The 23,736-nt window shown below is 42.0% G+C and overlaps 1 protein-coding gene across 1 annotated transcript; it reads left to right on the plus strand.

The window, feature by feature from the left end:
* Window positions 1-1,527: 1,527 nt before the first annotated feature.
* Window positions 1,528-22,703, plus strand: LOC148371221 (UDP-glucose:glycoprotein glucosyltransferase 1-like). The gene is made up of 6 exons (XM_088327693.1): window positions 1,528-1,596; window positions 1,789-1,911; window positions 4,871-4,924; window positions 5,084-5,169; window positions 5,494-5,660; window positions 19,872-22,703. Exons 1-6 carry the CDS (start codon window positions 1,528-1,530, stop codon window positions 22,547-22,549), a joined length of 3,177 nt encoding a protein of 1,058 aa, XP_088183819.1. The 3' UTR covers window positions 22,550-22,703.
* Window positions 22,704-23,736: the final 1,033 nt, after the last annotated feature.

Below are 23,736 nucleotides of genomic sequence, written 5' to 3' on the forward strand. Positions count from 1 at the left end.
ACTAACTTGCACTGACTTTCTTCAGAGGCACAATTAGGGGCTAAAACACTCCGTACACCTATATTAAAAGTGAAAGCAAAACGAAGCACGTCCGCACGCGATAACAGTTGGCCACGAAAAGAGCGATCTACACCCGTACGCCGCTGAGCATCGCACCCTAGCGTACGCACTCACGCATTACCGGCGTTCGAACTCCGATTTTTTGACCTAACAGCGAAGCAAGAATTTCTCGAATTTTTTGGTCGGACTGCGATTTGTTCGAACTGAGAAAACCGAGGTTCCACTGTAACATGATTATTATAGTGCTTGTTATAATGTAAAGACATTATTGATCCCAGGACAATAGCATTATTCCATTAAAAGCCTTGCTCACCTTACTAATTAAAGTATTACAAAAGGAAAACCAAATGTGAAACCTTAGATGGCACTGACGAAGCCTCCACATTTTCTCAATGTTTTGCATGAGTTAAAACAACAGCGTCACTTAGCATTAATATGCTAATAGCCCAAGCTCACACGAATAGTCTTTGTTTCTTTGTTGAAATGATTGCATACATCTCTGCAAACTTTTGTGATCTGTTCTGAGATGGATCTTTAATTTTGTTTTTGTAGAAAGTTCATATATCTGTCTGATATATATATATATATATATATATATATATATATATATATAAATATATATATATATATATATATATATATATATATATATATATATATATATATATATATATATATATATATATATATATATATATATATATATATTTTTTTTTTTTTTTTTTTTTTTTTTTTAATTCATGTTTTGTATATAATCATTTCCAGGCAACCACAACATAAATAATTTATTTATAATAGTACTTTTAACACAAACCATGATAAAATGCAAGTGTTCTCCATGTGCTAAGAAGTTATTTAATTATTAACAATGTCTCTTGATGATGCTAGAGATATTGCAATGATGCTGCAATAATATATTAGATTAACTCAAGACATAGACAGTACTCTTTAAATACATATATGATACTTGTCAGGGTTAAGGTGGTCCTGGCCATCCCAAAATCCTCAAAATAATATGAAAACTTTTCCTCACTGCCTTTGAAGGACATGTTTATTTAGTAAGCGTGTCATAGCTGTAAAAAAATGTTTGTTAAAAAAACAACGTTGATGTTGATTTGATTAATAATGCAAATAAATATTAACTTTTTATACATTTTTTAATGTATTCATATGTCTCTTATTTTGTGTCTTATTTTACATAATATCGTGCACTCATAGAGGGAACTGAAATAGTTGTGTACCATTTTTTCCTAAAAAACAAAAAACATTGTGAAAATGTGTGCGAAAATAATGAGAAAAGAAAGCGTGCTGTTTGGTGACTCTCTGTAGTCTGTATTATTATTGGTACTTTGTAGCACTGTACAATACAGAAACATCTAGTGGACAAATAGTACAGTGTCCTTTTAAGAAGCTAAGACAAGAATCCTATTAAAATGCTAACAATAAGCTTCATGTGCTAATTTCGATATGGCGTTTCTGCTCTGCAAAGCGACCAAAGACCGGGGATACAATATCCGTCGAAACAACAACCGGAGAGTCGGAGGGCGCTCGGGTGAGGCGATCAGTGGACGGTGCCCTAAAAGAAGCGTGGCATTTTCAAGATGCCGAGCAGAGACAAGGAACTCAAGGAAGTCATTCAACTTTATAATGGACAAAACGGATATAGTTACCAAAGGACAAAATACAATCATGAGTTTAATGGCTAAAATCAAAGATCTAAAAACATAGGGGAAGGACGAGAGGATTAATGCGCTAGAAGGACGTGTAGCAGAACTTGAACAGTACACCAGGATCAATGACATTATTATCACCGGTCTGGACATCAAACCTCGGACCTATGCCAAGGCTGTGGTAAATAAAAGTATTACAACGAATGCTGATCAAGAATCTGCTGAGCAACAGTTCATTGTTTTTATGAGTCAAAAGGGTATATCTCTCATTGCTGAGGACATAGAGGCATGCCATCCATTATCAAGAGGTGAGACCCAACCTAAAGTTACCATAGTGGGGTTTGTCAACAGGAAATGAATGTGTGAAATCCTTAAGCAAGGAAAAAGAAAAAAAGGGACAAATGTTTAATTAAATGAACACTTAAGCAAAAAAAAATAACTCTGACATTGCAAGACAAGCTCGATTTTTGAGGAAAACAAACAAGATACAAGGAACTTGCTCTTCAAATTTTGGAGTATACATAAAATTAAACGGCACTCCAGAAGAAGCAAAAATCATTTGGATGTAAAAAAAAATGCAGGAGCTGGACAGATTTGCCTGAAGACCTGGATAGAGCAGGAAATAAAAATAATGACGCTGGACAATCTCGGGCAATGATGGATTGAAATGATACAATGGCATCCTGGACTGACAACATGGACACCTTTATTACAGACACAATAAAAAAAATCTATCAAAATATATTATGTCATGATCCATCAGAAATGAGCATTACTGATCACACTGACTACAATAATTCACAATTGGATGAATTCGATCCTGACCACAAATTTCTATCAACTCAATCATACAATTGCAAATAATATACTGGAAACGAAAAAATACTTATGTTAAATCTGAAGGGAAATTCTCAATAATGTTACCTCAACAGCAGAATCATGTACACACATTTTGAAGACATTATAGAATGCCTAAAGCTATTTGTGTGATTGCAGTTTCTAAAACGTGGTTCAATGAGGAAAAATGAGTTGATTTTGAATTAAATGACTATAATTTGAACTATGTAAATAAAACAAACAAAATAGGGGGAGGAGTAGCTATATATGTGCACAAAAAGATTTAAATCTAAGAGTATACAAAACATGTCATTTTTAATCAATGATTTACATGAAGTCCTACAATAGAAATTATAAATGAAAAAAGGAGAAATATTATAGTCAGTTTTGTATATAGATCATCAAGCTCAAATCTTGAAACCTTCACAAACTGTGCAGAAAAAAACATTCAATAATAGGCAACAAAACACTATTCATCTGTGGAGATTTCAACAGATCTAATGAATCCAAACAAACATAAAAACATTGAAGAATATATTAATATAATGTACAGCATGAGTTTATACCCAACTACATTAAGACCTAGTAAAATATATTTACAAATAATACTGAATTTACAAACGTTAGCGGATTACTGGTTTGTGACATTTCTGATCACCTACCAGTATTTCCAGTGTATGATGAAAAGGTTACTAGACAATAATCAACAATGGAATATATTTACAAACGGGTTAGGACTGAAGATACTATTATATCACTCTATGAGGACTTAAACAAAACAATGGTATATATGGTACAGAAGATGTGGATAGTGCGTTTGACATATTTTTGGAAATATTCACCAACAAGTATAAGAAAAACTCTCCAATGAGACAAATTAATATTAAGAATAAATCTGTAACGCATCCATGAATAACTAAGGGTTTATATAATGCTTGTAAGAAGAAAAACACCTTATATTGAAAATGTATTAAACTAAGGACTGAGGAAGCTGAATCCCGATATAAAACGTATAAAAACATATTGACAGGAATAATAAGAGCGAGCACGAAATTATATCATAACAATTCATTACATAATAACAAAAGTAATACCAAAGGTATTTGGGATGTTTTAAATAGAATAATAAAAGGAAATAATGTGAGGAGGTGGGGTCCGCCACCGAACGTCTGTGGCTGGGCCTTTGCTCACGGGGTCTGGCAGGGCTCAGCCCGAAGGGGCGACGTGGGTCCCTCTTCCCATGGGCTCACCACCTGTAGGAGGGGCCAAAGGGGTCGGGTGCGTAGATAGGTGGGTCCTTGGCGCGACAGTCCCCAGCTACATAAACTGGCTCTTGGGACATGGAATGTTACCTCTCTGGCAGGGAAGGAGCCCGAGTTGGTGTGTGAGGTTGAGAAGTCCCACTGGTTATAGCCGGACTCACCTCCACGCACGGCTTGGGCTCTGGTACCAATCCTCTCGAGAGAGGTTGGACTCTCTTCCGCTCTGGAGTTGCCCGTGGTGAGAGGCGCAGAGCCTGTGTGGGCATATAAGTTGTTCCACGTCTCAGCGCCTGCATGTTAGGGTTCACCCCGGTAGACAAGAGGGTAGCCTCCCTCCGCCTTCGGGTGTATAGTGGCTATGGGGCACTGCTGACCTCGACCAGGGACGTTATGAATCGGTGGGTAGAGTAGTTCGAAGACCTCCTCAATCTCACCGACACGGCTTCCTCTGGGGAAGCAGAGCCGGAGAACTCTGAGTTGGGCTCTTGTATCTCTGGGGTTTAAGTCACTGAGGTGGTCAAAACGTTCCTTGGTGGCAGGGCCCCGGGGGTCGATGAGCTCCGCACAGAGTTCATTAACGTTTTGGATGTTGTGGGCGTGTCATAGTTGACACGCCTCTGCAACGTCACGTGGGCATCGGGGACAGTGCCTCTGGACTGGCAGACTGGGGTGGTGGTTCCCCACTTTGAGAAGGGGGTTCGGAGAGTGTTTTGCAACTACAGGGGAATCACACTTCTCAGCCTCCCTGGTAAGGTCTATTCAGGGGTACTGGAGAGGAGGGTCCGCCAGGAGGTTGAAACTCAAATTCAGGAAGAAAAGTGTGGTTTTCGTCCCGGCCGTGCAACACTGGACCAGCTCTATACCCTCTGCAGGGTCGTTGAGGGTGCTTGGGAGTTTGCCTAGTTGGTCTACATGTGTTTTGTGGACTTGGAGAAGGCATTCGACCGTGTTCCTCGGGAGGCCCTGTGGGGGGTGCTTCGGGAATATGGGGTACCGCACAGTCTTATCCGGGCTGTGCAGTTTTTGTATGCCCGGTGTCAGAGTCTGGTCTGCAGCGATTCAGATTCGTTCCCGGTGAGGGTTGGACTCTGCCAGGTCTGCCCTTTGTCACCGATTCTGTTCATAACTTTTATGGACAGAAATTCTAGGCGCAGCCTTGGTGGGGATGAAGTCCGATTTGGGGGCCTCAGCATTACGTCACTGCTTTTTGCAGATGACGTGGTGCTGTTGGCTTTCTTAGGCCGTGATCTTCAGCTCTCGCTGGAACGATTCGCAGCTAAGTGTGAAGCGACCGGGATGAGAATCGGCACCATGAAGTCCGAGACTGTGGTGTTCAGCCGGTAGAGGGTGGCATGCTCCCTACGGGTTGGGGATGAGATCTTACCCCAAGTGGAGGAGTTCAAGTATCTTGGGGTCTTGTAGACGAGTGAGGTTAGGATGGAACGGGAGAGCGACAGACGGGTCGGTGCAGCGTCTGCTGCCATTCGGACCCTGTACTAGTCCATCGTGGTGAAGAGGGAGCTGAGCCAAAAGGCAAAGCTCTCGATCTATCGGTCGACCTACGTTCTTACCCTCACCTATGGTCATGAACTTTGGGTTATGACCGAAAGAACACGAGTGGCCGAAATGAGTTTCCTCCGCAGGGTGTCTGCGTTTTCCCTTAGAGATAAGGTGAGAAGCTCAATCATCCGGGAGAAGACTATGTGTGGAGCCACTGCTTCCCCACATCGAGAGGAGCCAGTTGAGGTGGCTTGGGCATCTGTTAAGGATGATTCCTGGACGTCTCCCTCAGGAGGTGTTCCGGGCATGTTCCACCGTCAGGAGGCCCTAAGTTTCCTTCTATATCGAACTGCTCGATAGAACTATTTTATTGATAAGAACAGTGAAAATTACAATTTAAATCAAATTGTGGAGAATTTCAATAGTTTTTTTGTGAATGTTGGACCAGAACTTGCTGCAAATATCCCAGAGTGCAATAATAATCAATTTGAGTCACTGATAAAAATTAACTCCAAGACCATGTTTTTATCTGGGGTTACGGAATCAGAGATCTTAGAAGTGGTAAACAACTGTCAAAATAAAACGTCTATGGATTATTTTTACATCTATATGGTATTAGTTAAGCATATTATACAAAGCATTGTGAAACCATTAACCTACATATGTAATGTATCATTTCTAACAGGCAAATTTACAAATCAAATGAAAATACCAAAAGTTATACCAATATACAAAAAATGGAAACAACTTTATAAGTTCTGTTTGAAGACGAGAAACTAGCTTTTCAGTTTCCTAAAAAGTTGCCCATTTTATGCATACAAAATGCAGTTTTTTGAGTGCCTTGTCGTACTAGACGTTCTCCTTTGTGATTTGAACGTCCTGATGGAACAACCATCAAATGTTCCTGTCCTGTTCGAAAAAGATAGTGGCTCGAATCATGATGTTTCATTGAGGTTCACTGATGTAGAATAACGGACAAAAGATTTCCGCTAATGGACGGTTCCTTCACTGCCATCAATGAAAAGGTATATATTTTTTTGTGAAACAGGATGAAAGTAATTTCCTGTGGAAAATGCTTGAATTTTTTTTGTTTTGTATCTTGTTAGAAGCAGCTGAACAGACTTACAGTGTCCAGTGTCCAAATACAAGGCAATCATGGCATATAATCTGTTAGTGTACATAAGCGACCTGGGAATGAAGCAGTGGTTCACCTTTCAATAGGACAATGAAACAAAACAAAAAGCATAATATACAAAGGAATGGTTGAAGTCCACACCTTATAGAGTATTTGTGGAAAAATCTGAAAAATGGTGTGCACAAATGATTTTGCAAGGCACTGCATCTATTTTAAAGATAAGAAAAGATTATAACAATGAAATCAAAAACGGTTTGAGGAAAGAGAAAACAATAATGGTATTCAAGATTAGGTAAAGCAAGCATTAAAATAAGTGCAGTACCCATCACACAACACAGCATAAATGGGGAATATGAATGAGAAAGAAGCTTGCTGTCACTAATCCACCTCTTAAAAAAAACATTCTGATTAGATTGATCTTCTCCTGCGAGGATTACGAATATTGGTGAAACCTTAAACCCATACAAAAATCAATTTGAATGGGTCTTAACATCCACACGGAGGAACCTTTTTTACTCTCAGCAAAGACAAAACTCTCAGCAAAGACAAAATAAATGCACATTTAGAATGTCAAAACAATTTATTTGTGTGAGGTTTGCTTAAAAAAATAAGTTAAAAAAAATGACGTTCTGAAGGGATGGCAGCAGGGTAACCTGACCATCGAGTAACAAGCCACAAGTTTTCTTCAAGGCTGTCGCGCCTGTAATCGCGAGAAAGGTCACATTTAATTGAGCTCTTGCATGAAAAACAATTTACCCGTCTTGTTGTTAGCTGCAAACATGTCTGGCTCTATTGTATAGCTTCTGTGAGAACCTCTCATTACTGTAGAACGTAATTCGTTGTAAAAAGATCAGCTCAAATATCACATAATTGATTTCTGTTATTTGCCATTCATATATTTTTGGAAGCGAATGTATGCTCTAGCAGACATTCTGTAAGACCACATAATTTATATACAGTGGGACCTCGTTTATCACGGGATTTATGTTCCGAATAACCTGTGATAGGAAAAACATGTGGAGTATAGACCTTGTTTTTTTTTTTTTCTACATTCAGTTCAATTCTCTGGACTACATCGAAACCAAAGAACAAACCCTGTTTGCCGGATGAGACATTTGCGTAACAAATAATACGTATTGTAGATGTAACCCCGGCTGCACACTTTACAGGTCTGGGTTGTGTTCTGGGTTAATGTTGGTAGAGTGGAGAATAACAGGCACAGAGGTCAAAATACAGCTGAGACGTTCACTATTAACTTTGTGAAACCAAAAGAAACACTACATACATCTCCGACTAAACAAAAATACAGCTTTTGATTCATAACATGTCAACAACTGACATACAAAGATGGATGCCACTTACTTGTTTGCGTCTTAACCCTGAAAAAAACAAAATATTGATTGTTGGTCCAGCTCATTGTTGGGATGTGTCCTTAAACACTGCCCTGAACCTCAACACATGTAATATGATCAATAGTGACTTTTGACTAAGACAAAACCGTTTGAGCATATCAGGCCTGTATGAACTGACTTGCACTGGCTCCCAGTCCACTTAAGATGTGACTTTACGGGTCTCTTACTAACATGGACTTGCACCCTGTTAGCTGCCCGAATAAATGTTCCCCTATGTTCCGGCACGGAGCCTCCGCTCAGGTAATGCCATGAGCCAAGAAGAAGTCTGTAGCATACTTGTCAACCTGTACGGTTTTGAGGTACAAAGTACATTTTTTATGCATTTTAAGACGAGTACGACGTACAAGGAAATCTGTACGGAAAAACGCAATTTTTTCAATGATGGGTACCATCCAGTATACACCGACTATCAAGAAACGGTAAATCAATCAAGTCAGAGGAGTTCGCCGCGGAAGCCTCTATCTCGGTATTGTATGAGTATGATGCTACTGTGCGCATGCGTCTGCCGTATGGGGATTTCCCATCATGCTTCATTCAAAAAAAAATATATATATATATATATATAGGGTGTACGATTATTTTGTATTCTGTACAGGAAAATACGACAGTTTGTACGGGCATGGAGCCGTGGAGGTTGACAGGTATGCTGTAGGGTTAACAGAATTCTCCATCTGGGCCCCGAGGCTGTGGAATGATCAGCCTCCGGAGATAAGATCTGCAACCCCAGTGGACGTTTTTACATCTAGACTTAAAACCCACTTCTATTCAATAGCTAATGATTGATGACCACCTCATACTTTTCTTTTTCTCTCTTTCTCGGACTGCCTGGCTGGTGGTGATACAAGGGAGAAGGACAATTTGAGATTAGTCAGCGGACCAGCATCTGGACCTGAAGCGTGTCAAGGCCTGCATCGACCAGCCGGGAGAGATGGAAAGCTGCGTTGTTGCTGTTATGGACCTTTTGGACTATGTTACAGGCATGAGGCTTCGTTGCTGTCATGCACTTTCTGAACAAATTTCAACATATTACCTAATGTTTTATTTTATTAATGTTCACTATGTTTTTTGTCCTGTTACCCAATGCTTCATCTGTTGCACCCTGGTCATCCTGGAACGGGAGATCCATTTGTGGGGCCCCTTTTCAGGTTTCTTATTTTCCTCTTGCTAATGTTTTGAGTTTTTCCTTGCTCACATGTTGGTTTAAGATCAGGCGATGGTGAAATTGTAACCCTGTGCAGTCCTTTGAGACATTTTTTTTTGTGATAAAGGGCTATACAAATAAATGTAACTTGACTGACTTGACTTCAACAAAAATAAAACACCTAATGTTCGAAAATCGACTTATTTAACGTGTCAAAATGGTTATTGGGTTTTAATCAATATTTATTCGGAATATTTATGGATCTTTTGTCAGAAACCAGAAACGGAGACATGACCAACTTGCGTTCGTTTTACTCAGCTTTATTTAGAAAGTGGAAAATCGCTTCCACCCACCATCCGGTGATTGTCGGTCACAGGTAGCAGATCGCTTGGAACGCGGAAGTGGCACTTCGGTGGCGAGCGAAGGCAGTGTTGAGAGCAGGGGAAAGAACAGGTCGATGGCCGGGACGGTGGAGCAGAAACGTAATCGAGTTCAGAAAAGAGGTCGGCGCTGGGAATCAAACGGGAATCAGGACAGGATTGAATCAGGAGTCAAAAAGTGCTTGCCTGGCGTGGGGCTGAGGTTCGCAGACAGACTGAGACTCGTTGACAGGAAGATGGGGTTTTAAAAAGAGATGAGCAGCCAATCAGTGTCCGAGGCCGTTGGCGCCAAAGGAGCGAACTCTGGTGCCCCGCATAAGTAATCATGACATCTTTGGGTGTTCTTTTAACTGTGAATGGATGACTGGATGCTCCAAACACAGTTTAGTTGTTTGTTTGACAATGACAATACATTTCCTGAACTATGAACTCCGAACTCAACAAATTAATACATCTTCATCTTTTCAAACCAAAATAAACACTGATGTGAAAACGGCGCCACAGGACGAGAAAGGAACATTAGGGGGTCTTGACCAGGACAAAATAAACGTACCTGTTATAATTGACAGAAAACACGAAAACAATAAACGGTGTAGGCGTACCCCCTAGTGAGAGTTTTCACCAACTGCCCTATATCTACATGTTATTTTGGTTTTGGTTTCGATTACACACTTTTCCTCCTAACAAATTTCTTTGGATAATTAATAATCTCTAGGATCTGATTGCTAATGTGGTAACATGTGAAATGCACAAGAAAAGTGACACTCGTCTCTGGTTGTGACTGAGGGTCGTGTAGAATGCATTTTCATATGACATCTTTATCACTGATGGTTCACTAGTTAGAGCACAGCTCTCTATCCGCCGCGACCCGGGTTTGAATCCCGTTACAATTAATGTGTTTGCAATAATATGTTATACCCAAATCAATAAGGTAACTTCAAGGAGAAGTCCTAAAAGAATTTCCTTCCAAACAATATTTAAAAAAGCTACATGGCGACGACTACCAAGAGACCAAGCAGCTAAAAGTCATCATTACTAAGAGGTGTCACAACCCGACTAATGCGACCATACGAATGTGCAAATGCAAATTTAGTCGCGAAATGCAACTGCGGCACAATAAGGAGTTGTATTCTCAAACCAAATTGGATTAAGGGTGTCGTGCATCGTGGAACAAGCATAAGAATAATGTTCCCTTGAAAATTTGCACTAGAGGAATAGCGCGCCTTTGAAAAATGAGCTGCCTGTATTTTTGTTGGGAGACAATTGGCATTCCGCATGGATGAAAGAGCACGGGCCGGGTTGGGGAAGGGATGAAGAAGACTCGACATCCAGAGAGATGATCCTGATCATGATCAGAGCCCATGCTCCGATACATGCGGATAGCCTCACAATATTAAAGTAGATGATGCATTGGGACCCCTCAGACTCTATTCTTCTTCATCATTCCCCTTTCTCACTCCACTGTCTCTTTCCCATTTTTTCTTGAAATGACTTTGCAGCACAAGTCATATTTTCTCTGTGTTTTCCGCGCTTGGTCATGTCATAAATATTTGATGCTTTTCGTTGATGAGTGTCAAAGGAGAGAGGGATCGGGGACGGGACCATTAGGATGCTGGGTTCACTGAGATTGCTATCTGGTAAGGGTGTGATGGTTGATCCAAATATCAATATTATGGATACAAAACAAAAACTTAAATTGAATCAATGCTTTTGTCCTGGGATCAATACTTTGTTCCTTCACCAATTTCCTCAAAGTGCCATTTCTCTTTGTTGATAGTGCCGCCCTTATCTCTTACTCATTGCCCTCGGCAGCTCTCTATGTTGATGCCTCAGTTGTGACTGACAGGTACACTTTTAGCAGTTCTACCTAGCAGAATCTAAAAATGACGGAGCCAAACAGGAACGCTACGCAGTGTGGACTTTTTTTCAATGACAGAAAAAGACAATGCTTGGTGTGATTTGTGTGGTAAAGTCGTATGCTACTGTGACATCACCACACATTTACATACACTCATGAAAGAGCTCAGTCTGCATTAGAATATACTTGAATATACCTTTATTGTCGTTGTTACAACATGGGATATATTGTGACAACGAAATTGGACGTGGCACTCCAGTTCCACATTTTACTGTGAGGATATGGAAAACAAAGAGATAAAGGACCAAAGAAGACGTTTGTACTGTCCTTGTTGTATAGGCTTTGTTTTCCTCCGGAGGGGGGGTGTGTGAGGGGGTGAGGGGCAGACAGAGATGGGCGGATCCAACTAGTTGATTGATCTTACTGTACACACGTTCCAGTGTTTTTTTCCCTAATTGCTCAATCCACGTATTGAATGGATTTGGGAAATGCAGTCCTTAAACATGCCCGATTAAAGTCGCCGGCGACGATAAAAGGTCCGTCGGGGTGTGCAAGCTGCTGTTTATTGATAGCAGCGGGTAGAAGAATTAGCGCTATGCTAACATTAGTATCCGGTGGAACGTTAGCATCCGGTGGAACAGCAAGCACAATGACCACAGTTAGCTCTCTCTGTGGGTAGAAGGGTCTACACGATACTGCTAGAAACTCTATATCGAGTGAGCAGTGTGTGTCAATGATTTGGCTGTTATTGTAGCGCATAGTCCCCCACCCCTGTTTTTACCGGAGTCTCCGTCTGGTTCGTGCCGGTGAAGCCTGCGTCCTGCTAGTTGGACTGCGGCGTCGGGGAAGCCAAGACCGCGTGATGACAAAAATACTCAAATTTCGGACGAATCTGTTGGTGGCGATCCGCAGCTCAAATTCACTCATTTTGTGGACGATGGATCTGGCGTTGGTTAGGAATATGCTTGGGAGCGCTGGTCTTTGTGGTCGCCTCTTAGCCTAGGCCCGACTGGCAGCCTTTTTCTTTTGCTCCGTCGTTGTCGGCAGGCACATCACCCAGGGAGATCCGGTGGTCTCTGTATAGCCCTTGGGGTGTTGTGGATGTTATTGTAGTTGCGAAAAGAGCCAAAGGGAAAATATGAGGGATAAAAGAACACTGAAAAACAAATTACAAACTGGAGCCCGTGAAGCCGCTGCACTCGCGCGCGCCGCCATCTTGGAACATTAGTGACTCGATTAAAAAAAGATTACAATGGAAGGTATTTTAGTTCAGTAGTTGACATTTCTATAGATTATTTCTATTTTCAACACTTTGCTGTTTTATTTAGTTTGACACTCTTGGCTTTTGTTCTAAAACAGTTGTAATAGGTTGCAATCTAATCATTTCATAAAATAAATGAAAAAATGTATGTGCTGGGTTCATCATCATTATCCACTAATGGAAGGGGTTCACTTTTTCAATGATACTGACATTTCCAAGCAAAAAAGTATCTGGATCGGATTGTATTGATCAATACTAGCATGTATTTACTTGGTTTCAATCAAGACCTAAATTCCCAGTATTGTCCATCAGAAAATAATGATTTTCCCACCAACACTCATATACCAAAAAACTCAAATCCCCTTTCAACCATCAGGGGTCTTTATCTCAATTTAGATGGGATCCGCCAGAGTTAGGGTCTTGGTAAGGTTGGCCTGTTGTTTTGTTTTGTTTTTTCACAAAAAAGTTTGGAAAAAAAACACTCCAGAGTTTTTAAATACAATTTTCATTATAAATCCCTACACAAAATATGATCTAATAAAACCTTAATAATTCATACTAGTATGGCTGTGCATCACCCGAGTTGAGAAGAAAAACAATTATTGGGTGGCATCTCCCTTTCTGGCAGTGACCCACCTGATTGCTCGTAAACTATTTTGATCCTGGCAAAAACGTGTTCTGGCCTGAGAGAGTAGAATGTTTTTTTCGCGAAAGCTGTTTAGCCAGCAATACCAAAAATGCAGAGTCAGCTGTTATTGAGCAGTTTCCACATTTGGGGTTCACGTATCCCTCAACCGCATCGGTCTGCAGGGCACCAATGAAGACACAAATCTGGACATTCTTCTCCACTGTTGACTATCCTCTCTCTGTTCTTGGGTCATGGAAACGTTGGCACCAGTGCATTTCTCAATAGTGTCGGCCCAGTTCTTTTTCTCTCTTCCTCTCCTCCTGCCCAGTTAGATTGTGCCCTGGAAAATTATCTTGGTCAGTCCTGATGATCTTGTAACATGATCATACCACTGAAGTGTCCAACTGCATACAGGCGACAACTGTTCTTTGTTGGATCGCTAAAGGTGTGCACCGTTGCGTTTGTCACATCGGCTAAGTAGCGTCCTATCTCCTAGGTCTGGATTTTATTTTCTAGTTTTGGTGTGAGAGTCCATGTCTCAGAAGCGTAGAGGAAGATAGAACCAACCAGCGCTTGCATGAGTCTGATCTTTGAATCCTCTGCTATGTTCCTGTACATCCCGATGGGTTCAAGTCTGGCAAGTCTGACTGGGGTTTGAGCTAACCTGGCTATGAGTTCTGGTTCGAACTCCTCTTCTCATATGACAGCTCAAGATATTTTAATTTGATGACAGGTTCTAGCTCTCTGTGGTTAGTGGTAATGTTTGAGGTGATACCTTGGGGATTGTTTGTCATTACTGTTGTGTTTTGTTTGCTAATTTTGATCCCATACTGGCTTGATACATTCATTGTCCAGGCGATCAACCAGATCTCTAAGTTGTTGTTGTTCGTCTCCTTCCAATCTGGCGATATCATCAATAAAACAGGTTAGTGAGGTTGTGTCCTTCAATACTTATTATACATTTATGTTTCTCCAGCGCTTCAGACTTGATCCTCTCCAGGAAGACGTTGAAAAAAAGTTTAAAGAGAGAAAATGCAGCTTTGTCTCACACCAACTTTGGTTTGAAACCGTGCTCCATTCTTGTAAAACATAATGTTGGAGAATGGAATGTCTTTCTCAGACAAAATACTGAGTCAGCAAAACCAAAATTGCCGAGTCGAATTTTAAGGGCATTTTTCACATAAAGGCCAACATGTCCAACTGTCTGTAAGACTATTTGCTAAAATTGAATGTTCTTCTAGCCTGGGAAATAGGAAGTGGTTGCATTTGTAATCTGATCAAAAGCAATATGACGCGGCACTCTACTTGACACAGTTCTTAAATAATTGCAACCATTCAGGTCATGTACAATAATGGCAAGTGCAGACCTCTCATGGTATGCCAGCCCCTCAATGTATTTGTTTGAGCACTTGAGAATGAATATTAAAGTGCATCTCCGACTCAAGTGACACTTCACATTTTTGTACACAATGCATTTGTACTTATAGTCCCTCAAGGAGGAAATCCAATTTAGAATCAAATTTACCCTTTAGGGAATTTCACGTCTAAGTAGAATTTCCCCTTGAGGGATTTCATTAAATGTTTGCGTCGTTCTGAGAGAAAAAAACTGTGCCTTGTTTTTGCATAAAGAGCAAATCCCAAACGGCAAATTTCATTCATATGCAAAGCAAATACCTGTGGGTGACAACACAATTACACATTCAGATTCTGTTTGATGCCACACAATAGTTGACTAATTGCACTTTTTATTACGCGTATTCGTCTCTGACAGCTTAGTTCAGGCGTGTTAAACATATTGCCCGTGGGTTGGATCAGGCCCGCCAACAGATTGAATCCGGCCCGCGAGAAAATGCCAAGAGAAACGCACGAGAAAAACAAACGAGCCAAAAAACAAACTGCTGTTTGAAATTTGTCCAGTTGATGCTGCCGGCACCCCTAGAACAACTGGAGCTGTATTTATTTATTTACCTTTCTTTCTGTCTTTCTTTTTCCATCCCTCCCTCTATCTCTCTCTCTTTCTCACTCTTGCATTATATTTGTTTCACCCTCTTTTTCTTTCTCTATATTGTTTTTTTTTCCTCATAAGGGTCTTACCGTTATTTCTATCACTTCCTATTTGTGTCTCTCTTTTTTCTTGTTTTGTCTCTCTTTCTTTTTCCCTCTCTCTATATCCCTTTATTTTCAACTCTCTTTCTCCCGACGTACGTGTCTGTTCCCTGTAAGGCCTCTCACCACTTGCTTACTGGGCATGGAAACTCACCTCACCTATACATTCTACCTAAGGTATGTCCTAGTCGTAGTATCCATATGTTTCCATTTAATACCAAGAGTGTGTTATTCAATATAAAAAGCAGTTCGCATTTACCAAGATATTTTCAAAGATTGGACGCCTGGGTCGGGAGTTGCTTGTTTTTTATGAAGTGGGATTTTCACCTCAGCGTAGAAACCTTCACTCCGCTTGTAAAAGACGAAGGTGAAGGTTGCCCATCTTCACTTCAGTCAAATGAAGGATTAGAAAATCTGGAAGACTCGCCCTTGACAGGGGAGCTGATCCCACAAACAGTAGTTAAAAATTGCATTAGGATCCCGGGAAATGATCCCTGCCCGACCGATTGAAAAATGAAGCAATAACCAGTCCGAGGAGAGTTAGGGAATTTTCCATTCAACCACAAATGCCTCATTCTATCGAACCACTCGTTTTTCTTATTAAAAACAACTGCCCACCATATTGCCATTGCCTGTTGTGAAGGACTCTTAACTCGTTCTGTGTTCATAATACCAAAACATAGTCTTTTTTTTTAATTGTGAATTAAACCTTAAGATAAATGCTTTCTTTCTCTGCTTTTTACTCTTCTAGTCTCGCAACCCGGATGTTAATTAGAAAATGGTAATATGAAACGTCTTGTCCTCCATATTTGGCTGTAATGAACAGCTATTAAGTGATATAAAAGAAAATAATAATAATAATAACAATAATAATATTGATAATATCAAGCCAAAAGCAAGCCACCCTGTGAAATACTTTCATATTGCATGAATTACTGCTCTCTCTCTCTCTCTCTCTCTCTCTCTCTCTCTCTCTCATGTACATATAATATATATATATATATATATATATATTATATATATATATATATATATATATATATATATATATATATATATATATATATATATATATATATATATATATATATATATATATATATATATATATATATATATATAGATATATAGATATATAGATATATATATATAGATATATAGATATTTATTTTGGGTGGGGGATTGTCTGCGCCTAGCTCGCAATCAGCTCAGGATGTCCTCTGCCCGCTAGTATGAGATCTAACAAGCCCATTAACCATAAACGGCACCAAGATTGGATGGATGGATGCATAATTTGAATTGTTATATATATGTTTCTGTAGGATAATACTGGGTCAAAATTAATAATAATTCTAATAATAATAAGAGATCATTATCCTATCATAACCTTCCAATAGCTTCAGCTGTAGATGTTACTGTTTGGCTGTGAAGCTAACATTAACTATTTAGCAAGTTGGACATATTTATTTAGATATTGGCACAAATAATGGAATAGTAAGTGATAAAGAAAATGAACTAACTATTTTAGTTTGCCATTGACGTGAGGTGAGGTTCATCTATGGTGAGGCACACTCAGCTTTTAAAATTAAATCAACCTACATCTTATTCTTCATTTGATTGGATGGGCAAGAAACCAATACATCAACAGCTCATTTTAACAAAAGCATACAAGAAATAGATAATAATTGATTATGAAAAAAAAAAAAAATCTGCAAAACATGGGTGTCTTGACTTGCTGTTAGCTATGACTTATTTTCTAATTTTAGGCTGATGTTTGTGCCAAATCAGAATCATTGGTCTCACTTTTGCCCTCTGCCAGGAGGCAAGATATTTTTGTGCCTCCCCTGCTTCCACCAACACAGTATGCTAAACAGTCAACTGTTTATTTATTCTCGAACTTGTCATCCTGATGAGAAAAGGAATCCCGATAGCCTAATTCTATTTAAGAAGCTAAGCTAGGCACTTCTGTGCCGGATCTGTTGGTTAACCCTCTTTAAAACCCGTCGCCACAATTATCCCCGATCTTGTCATCCTTGCCCTCCTGTTCCTCATCCAATCACCTTCGTCAAGAGTTGTTACTAATGACTAAATTAGCTAACATAAGCTCTATAGCGCTCAAATTGTCTTTACTTATTGATTAAGGGCAAGATTCCTGTTAGTGATTTCCTCAGGGGCGGTGAGAGGGGGGCAAACGGTGCTTTCTGAAACAATTGCTTCCTTGGCCACAAATGGCATCCGTCAAAGGCTTAAATAAGCAACCGAGGAAATTGATTCCATTGCCTCGTTTTGTTTTCTTATTTAGTGCCGTAATATCTACATATAATCAACATAAAACAGGAGGCGTGAGCGATGTTGGGAATTTTGGTATCAATGCCATCTAAGTAATGCAGGATAGTATTGATTGGTAAGATACTATACCGATACTTTTTGCTTGGAAATGTCATGATCGTTGGATAAAGAACCCTTCCCTTTTGAGTACGTTTATGTATACAATAAACATAGAACGTACATTTTAGGAATTATAAAGATTAATTGTTATTAAATAACAATATCACAAGTGAAAACTAATAGAAACATTTATATAACACCAAAAGTGAGCAACAGTGTAAGGAAAATGCAAATACTTTGTAACAGATGAATATAAATCTTTCACTAAGCTTTATTTCTAAAATAAAGTCTGTAAGAAATATTTTTGGTTTTGTTGTCATAATGACAATGGATTTTCCGGGTATTGTTCAGGAACCGCATACCTACCAACCCAACAGCTTTATGTCAAGTCAAGTCAAGTCATTTTTATTTGTATAGCCCTAAATCACGAAGAGTCTCAAAGGGCTTCACAGATTGTTACACTATATTACACAAACTATTTTCAACCGACAAGAGGAGTAGGTTATTCGTATGCAATGGAGTAGAAGTGAGTTTTAAGTTTAGATTTAAACATTTCCACTGAGGTTGCAGATCGAATCTCAGGGGGAAGAGCATTCCACAGCACCGGTGCCCGGATGGAGAACGCTCTCGAACCAGCAGAAGACTTCTTTGCTCTCGGGATCATCAGAAGACCAGCACTCTCAGATCGTAGGCTTCGGCCCGGGACATAGTGGCAGATCAGATCTGAAAGATAAGAGGGAGCAAGTCCATGTATGATTTTGTACAATACTAAGAGAACTTTGAAGTCACATCTTTGGCTAACTGGGAGCCAATGCAGGTTAGCCAAAATCGGTGTTATGTGATCGTACTTTTTTGTCCTGGTTAAGAGCCTCGCTGCGGCATTTTGTACTAGCTGAAGAGACTTGATTCTGGATTTCGGGAGACCGGAGAGTAGTGCATTGCAGTAATCGAGACGGGAGGTAACAAATGCATGAATTATTGTTTCCGCATCAGACTGAGACAGTATTGAACGGATTTTAGCAATGTTGCGAAGATGGAAGAAGGCAGTTCTAGTAATTTGTTTTACATGCATCTCAAAGGATAGTTCAGGGTCAAATATGACACCTAAATTTTTAACTGAGTCACTCTGTGTGATGTGACATTTGTCAATGTTCACAGCAGTTTTTGAGAATAAGTCCCGGCATTTAGAAGGACCAATGACTAACATTTCAGTCTTTTCAGAGTTAAGACGCAAGAAGTTGAGTGACATCCACTCTTTTATCTCAGTGAGACAGGCCTCCAAATTTCCACAGTTTAGTGTGGAAGATTCCTCCAACGGAAGATATAGTTGAGTGTCGTCTGCATAGCAATGGAAGCTGATATTGTACTTGCGAATAATATCACCTAACGGAAGCATGTAAATGTTGAAAAGTAGGGGGCCGAGCACTGAACCCTGCGGAACACCGCAGGTAACATTAAAGGGCTCAGATGTCGTTTCACCATATTTAACACAGTGTGTCCTATCTGAGAGGTAGGATTTGAACCACGAGAGGACAGCTCCTGAGAGACCAATCCATGTTTCCAACCGTTCTAGTAGGATATTGTGGCGCACTGTGTCAAAAGCAGCACTAAGATCCAGCAGCAGCAAAAGTGATGAAGCGCCAGAATCCATTGACATTAGGAGATCATTTGTTACCTTGATCAGAGCTGTCTCAGTAGAGTGGTTAGCCCTGAATCCTGATTGCATGGATTCAAAAAGGTTATTCTCCGATATGAAAGCATTCAGCTGCTGTGCCACTACTCTTTCGAGTACTTTAGAGAGGAAAGGTAGGTTTGACACAGGTCTGTAATTACTTAATATTTCTGGATCAAGGTTGGGTCGTTTCAGTGTGGGTTTAATAACGGCGGACTTAAAAGCTGCTGGAACTACACCTGAGGAGAGTGATGTATTTATAATATTTAGAACTGAAGGCCCAAGGACGCTAAAAAGACTTTTAATAAGTGAACCTGGGAGCGGGTCGAACTGGCAAGTTGTCGGTTTGGCCGCATTCACCACTTGTTTGAGATCATCAAGTGACAGTTCACTAAAACCGGCCATTTTCCCAGGGCAGCCACCCTGTCGTGCATCTGTAAATTTCAGTCCTTTAATACGTGTGGTACTAACAATATCTTTTGCAATTTCTTCCTGTATGCATTGAATCTTCTTAGTGAAGAAGACCATTAAGTCCTGAGAGCGATGGGTCCTTGTCCAAAGGAGAAGCCCGCATCGAGTACGGCTTTGCAGACGACCGCCACAGCGCGGTGAAGATCCGCCCCAAGGAGGGAGACGTGTACTTCGACGTGGTGGACTTCATCATGAACCAGCCCAACGTGGTCCCTCGCATCAATTCCCGAGTTCTGGCCACCGCCAGGACCTACCTGGACCTTTCTGACACCAGCAACCATTTTGTGGACGATTACGCCCGATTTTCCACGCTGGACACACGTGAGAAGAGCACCGCGGTGGCCAACAGCATCAATTACATGACCAAGAAAGACGATGGTTACATCCGACCCGTCACCTTCTGGGTAGTGGGAGACTTTGACGCCCCTTCAGGACGCCGTCTTCTCTACGATGCCATCAGACACATGAAAACGAGCAACAACGTGCGGCTGGGCATGATCGCCAACCCTACGGGCGAGCTGTCGGGCGAGAGGAGCTGGGTGACCCGCGCCATCTGGGCCGCTATGCAGACGCAATCCGCCAACAACGCCAAAAACTTTATCACCAAAATGGCCAAAGAGGAGACTGCAACGGCGTTGCAGAAAGGAACTGACATTGCAGAGTTTGCTGTTGGGGGAATGGACATATCTTTGTTCAAGAGCGCCTTTGAGAGCCACAAAATGGACTTCCTGCTTTCACACGCCGCCTACTGTCGAGACGTGCTGAAACTGAAGAAGGGCCAAAGAGCCGTCATCAGCAACGGACGAATCATCGGGCCCCTGAAGGACGAGGAGGTGTTTAACCAGGATGACTTCCTGCTGCTGGAGAGCATCATCCTCAAGACTTCGGGCGAGCGCATCAAAACCAAAGTGCAGCAATTTGGCATTGAGGAGGACAGGGCCAGCGACCTGGTGATGAAGGTGGACGCCTTGCTCTCGTCCCAGCCCAAAGGAGAAGCCCGCATCGAGTACGGCTTTGCAGACGACCGCCACAGCGCGGTGAAGATCCGCCCCAAGGAGGGAGACGTGTACTTCGACGTGGTGGCGGTGGTGGATCCTGTGACCAGGGATGCTCAGAAACTGGCTCCTTTTCTGATGGTTCTGAAGCAACTCGTCAACGTCAATCTGCGCATCTTCATGAATTGCCAGTCTAAACTCTCTGACATGCCGCTCAAGAGTTTTTACCGCTACGTCCTGGAGGCGGAGCCGACGTTCCAGCCAGATGGCAGCTTCTCTCCAGGCCCAATGGCGCAGTTCCTGGACATGCCTCAGACGCCGCTTTTCACGCTCAACCTCAACACTCCAGAAAGCTGGATGGTGGAGTCGGTTCGCACGCGGTATGACCTGGACAACATCTACCTGGAGGAGGTGGAAAACGTGGTGGCCGCGCAGTACGAGCTGGAGCACCTTCTCCTTGAGGGTCACTGTTTTGATGTCAGCTCGGGTCAGCCGCCGAGGGGACTTCAGTTCACGCTAGGCACTGCCACAGAGCCTGTCATCGTGGACACAATCGTCATGGCTAACCTTGGTTATTTCCAGCTCAAGGCCAATCCTGGAGCTTGGAACCTGAAACTGAGGAAAGGAAGATCTGATGAAATCTACAAAATATACAGTCACGACGGAACTGATTCACCGGCAGACTCGGATGACATCATCGTGGTCCTGAACAACTTCAAGAGCCGAATCATAAAGGTCAAGGTTCAGAAGAAAGCCGACAAATTTAATGAAGAGCTTCTGAGTGACAGCAGTGCCGAGGAAAATGACGCCGGTTTCTGGAAGTCCTTGACCAGTAGCTTCACGGGTGGCGGGAAGAAAGAAGAGGCCAAGCAAGAAAAAGATGACGTCATCAATATCTTCTCGGTAGCTTCGGGTCACCTGTACGAGCGCTTCCTCCGGATTATGATGCTGTCGGTCCTCAAGCATACTCGGACCCCCGTCAAGTTCTGGTTCCTCAAGAACTACCTGTCGCCGACATTCAAGGAGTTCATCCCCCGCATGGCCGAGAAGTACGGCTTCCAATACGAGTTGGTGCAGTACAAGTGGCCCCGCTGGCTCCACCAGCAGACAGAAAAGCAGAGGATCATCTGGGGCTACAAGATCCTCTTCCTGGACGTTCTTTTCCCCCTGGCCGTCGACAAGATTCTCTTTGTGGACGCCGACCAGATCGTGCGAACCGACCTGAAAGAACTTCGAGATTTTGACCTCGAGGGGGCGCCGTACGGCTACACGCCTTTCTGCGAAAGCAGGCGGGAGATGGACGGCTATCGCTTCTGGAAGTCCGGATACTGGGCCAGTCACCTGGCAGGACGCAGGTACCACATCAGCGCTCTCTACGTGGTGGACCTGAAGAAGTTCAGAAAGATAGCAGCAGGGGATAGACTACGAGGGCAGTACCAGGGTCTCAGTCAGGACCCTAACAGTCTGTCTAACCTGGACCAGGACCTCCCCAATAACATGATTCACCAAGTGCCCATCAAGTCACTGCCCCAGGAGTGGTTGTGGTGCGAGACGTGGTGCGACGAAGCCTCCAAGAAAAACGCCAAAACCATCGACTTGTGTAACAATCCGATGACCAAAGAGCCCAAACTCGAGGCGGCCGTGCGCATCGTGTCAGAGTGGAGCGACTACGACCGGGAAGTCAAACGGCTGCAGACGCTCGTGCAACGGGAATCCACGCATAAGAAACCTACGGTGGAGACACCCCACACAGACGCCCACATCGAGCTGTGAGGACGCCGTCTCGTCTCCGGGCAGCTCTGTTTCAAGAGTCCGCTTCCCACGCTCGTCGTTTCGCCCACAAAATCGGTGTTGGGTTTCTCAACACGTCTCGGCTCTCTTCACATGAAGGCCGCCCCAAAAAATCGTAACCTGCAGCCAGTCCGAGGCGCACTGCTTGTATTCCCTTGAAAACGCCTATTGAGGGTTTTTTTTTTCTTTTTTTCTTTTTTTTTTCAGAAAAACTATGTTTTTTTCTAAACAACAACAAAAAACTTAACTTGAGAATATTGTTTTAGTTTATTATCCATTTTTGAAAAAGGTTTACCAGTTCTGGTTTCAAACAAGCACATCGAATGCTATTGAATGTCAAAGGTCAGTGTTTATGGAACAGTAACATGTTTTTAACATTTTTGTTTGCAGCTCGTTGCTCTCTACAAGGTGAGCTTTTTCTCATGTTTATGTACATTTGTGGTGGTGCCACGGTGACACACCAAATTACTATACAAATAACAATTGGCATTGTCCTTCTCTGTAGATGAAAAAAGTCCACACTGCATTAGAATTCCTGTTTGCCTGTGTCGTTGTTAACTTCTGACAGATGGGGGCGTTAGACTGATTGGCTTTTGTAAACTTTTCATCACACTCTCTCCTGCCTGCCAGGCTGTATGCAGCCAGACCTACTCACAATTTATTGGTGGGAGGATGAGGACGGTGCGCACACTCGATCCGGGGATCGATGGTCGCGGAGTGGATTAGAAATCCAAACAAAAGAAAAGTCGTCAAAAACAAACAAAAGATCAGACAAAAACAAAACAGAATCAAATAAGGGCAGACTCACAGATCTAGGCATTTAACAGGTTTTACCAGGAGTCTCACAGAAGTCTCACGGAGTTTAACCAGGTTTAACAAATGTTCCAGCAAGGCACAGTACAAAGGAGCACGTTTAAGTACTCCAAGAGCAACCAGTCAAATGCGTCTCAGCCGGTGTCAAGGGGCGGGGCCAGATGGGCGGCATGACAACCGTGCAGGACATGACAGAACCCCCGTTCAAGGGGCAGCTCCTGAGGTCCCAAAAATAAACAAATACCTCGCCCCCCAGAATGGGTCGACACTCCCAATGAGGGCAACCCCACTCCCTCTTCCGAAAACGCAGGAACGGGGAGAGGCATGGGCTGCAGGTGGACTGGCGATCAGCGGAG

This window comes from Urocampus carinirostris, chromosome 2 (genome assembly GCF_059441175.1).
Source record: "Urocampus carinirostris isolate Australia breed hairy pipefish chromosome 2, RoL_Ucar_1.0, whole genome shotgun sequence".
In the NCBI taxonomy this organism is placed as follows: Eukaryota; Metazoa; Chordata; class Actinopteri; order Syngnathiformes; family Syngnathidae; genus Urocampus; species Urocampus carinirostris.

Coding starts and splice junctions, on each gene's coding strand:
- LOC148371221 (XM_088327693.1), top strand. CDS start 1,528: ATGGCGTTTCTGCTCTGCAAAGCGACCAAAGACCGGGGATACAATATC. Junction 1,912..4,870: donor GGACCTATGCCAAGGCTGTG/GTAAATAAAAGT, acceptor GCCCGGTGTCAG/AGTCTGGTCTGCAGCGATTC. Junction 4,925..5,083: donor TGAGGGTTGGACTCTGCCAG/GTCTGCCCTTTG, acceptor CGTGATCTTCAG/CTCTCGCTGGAACGATTCGC.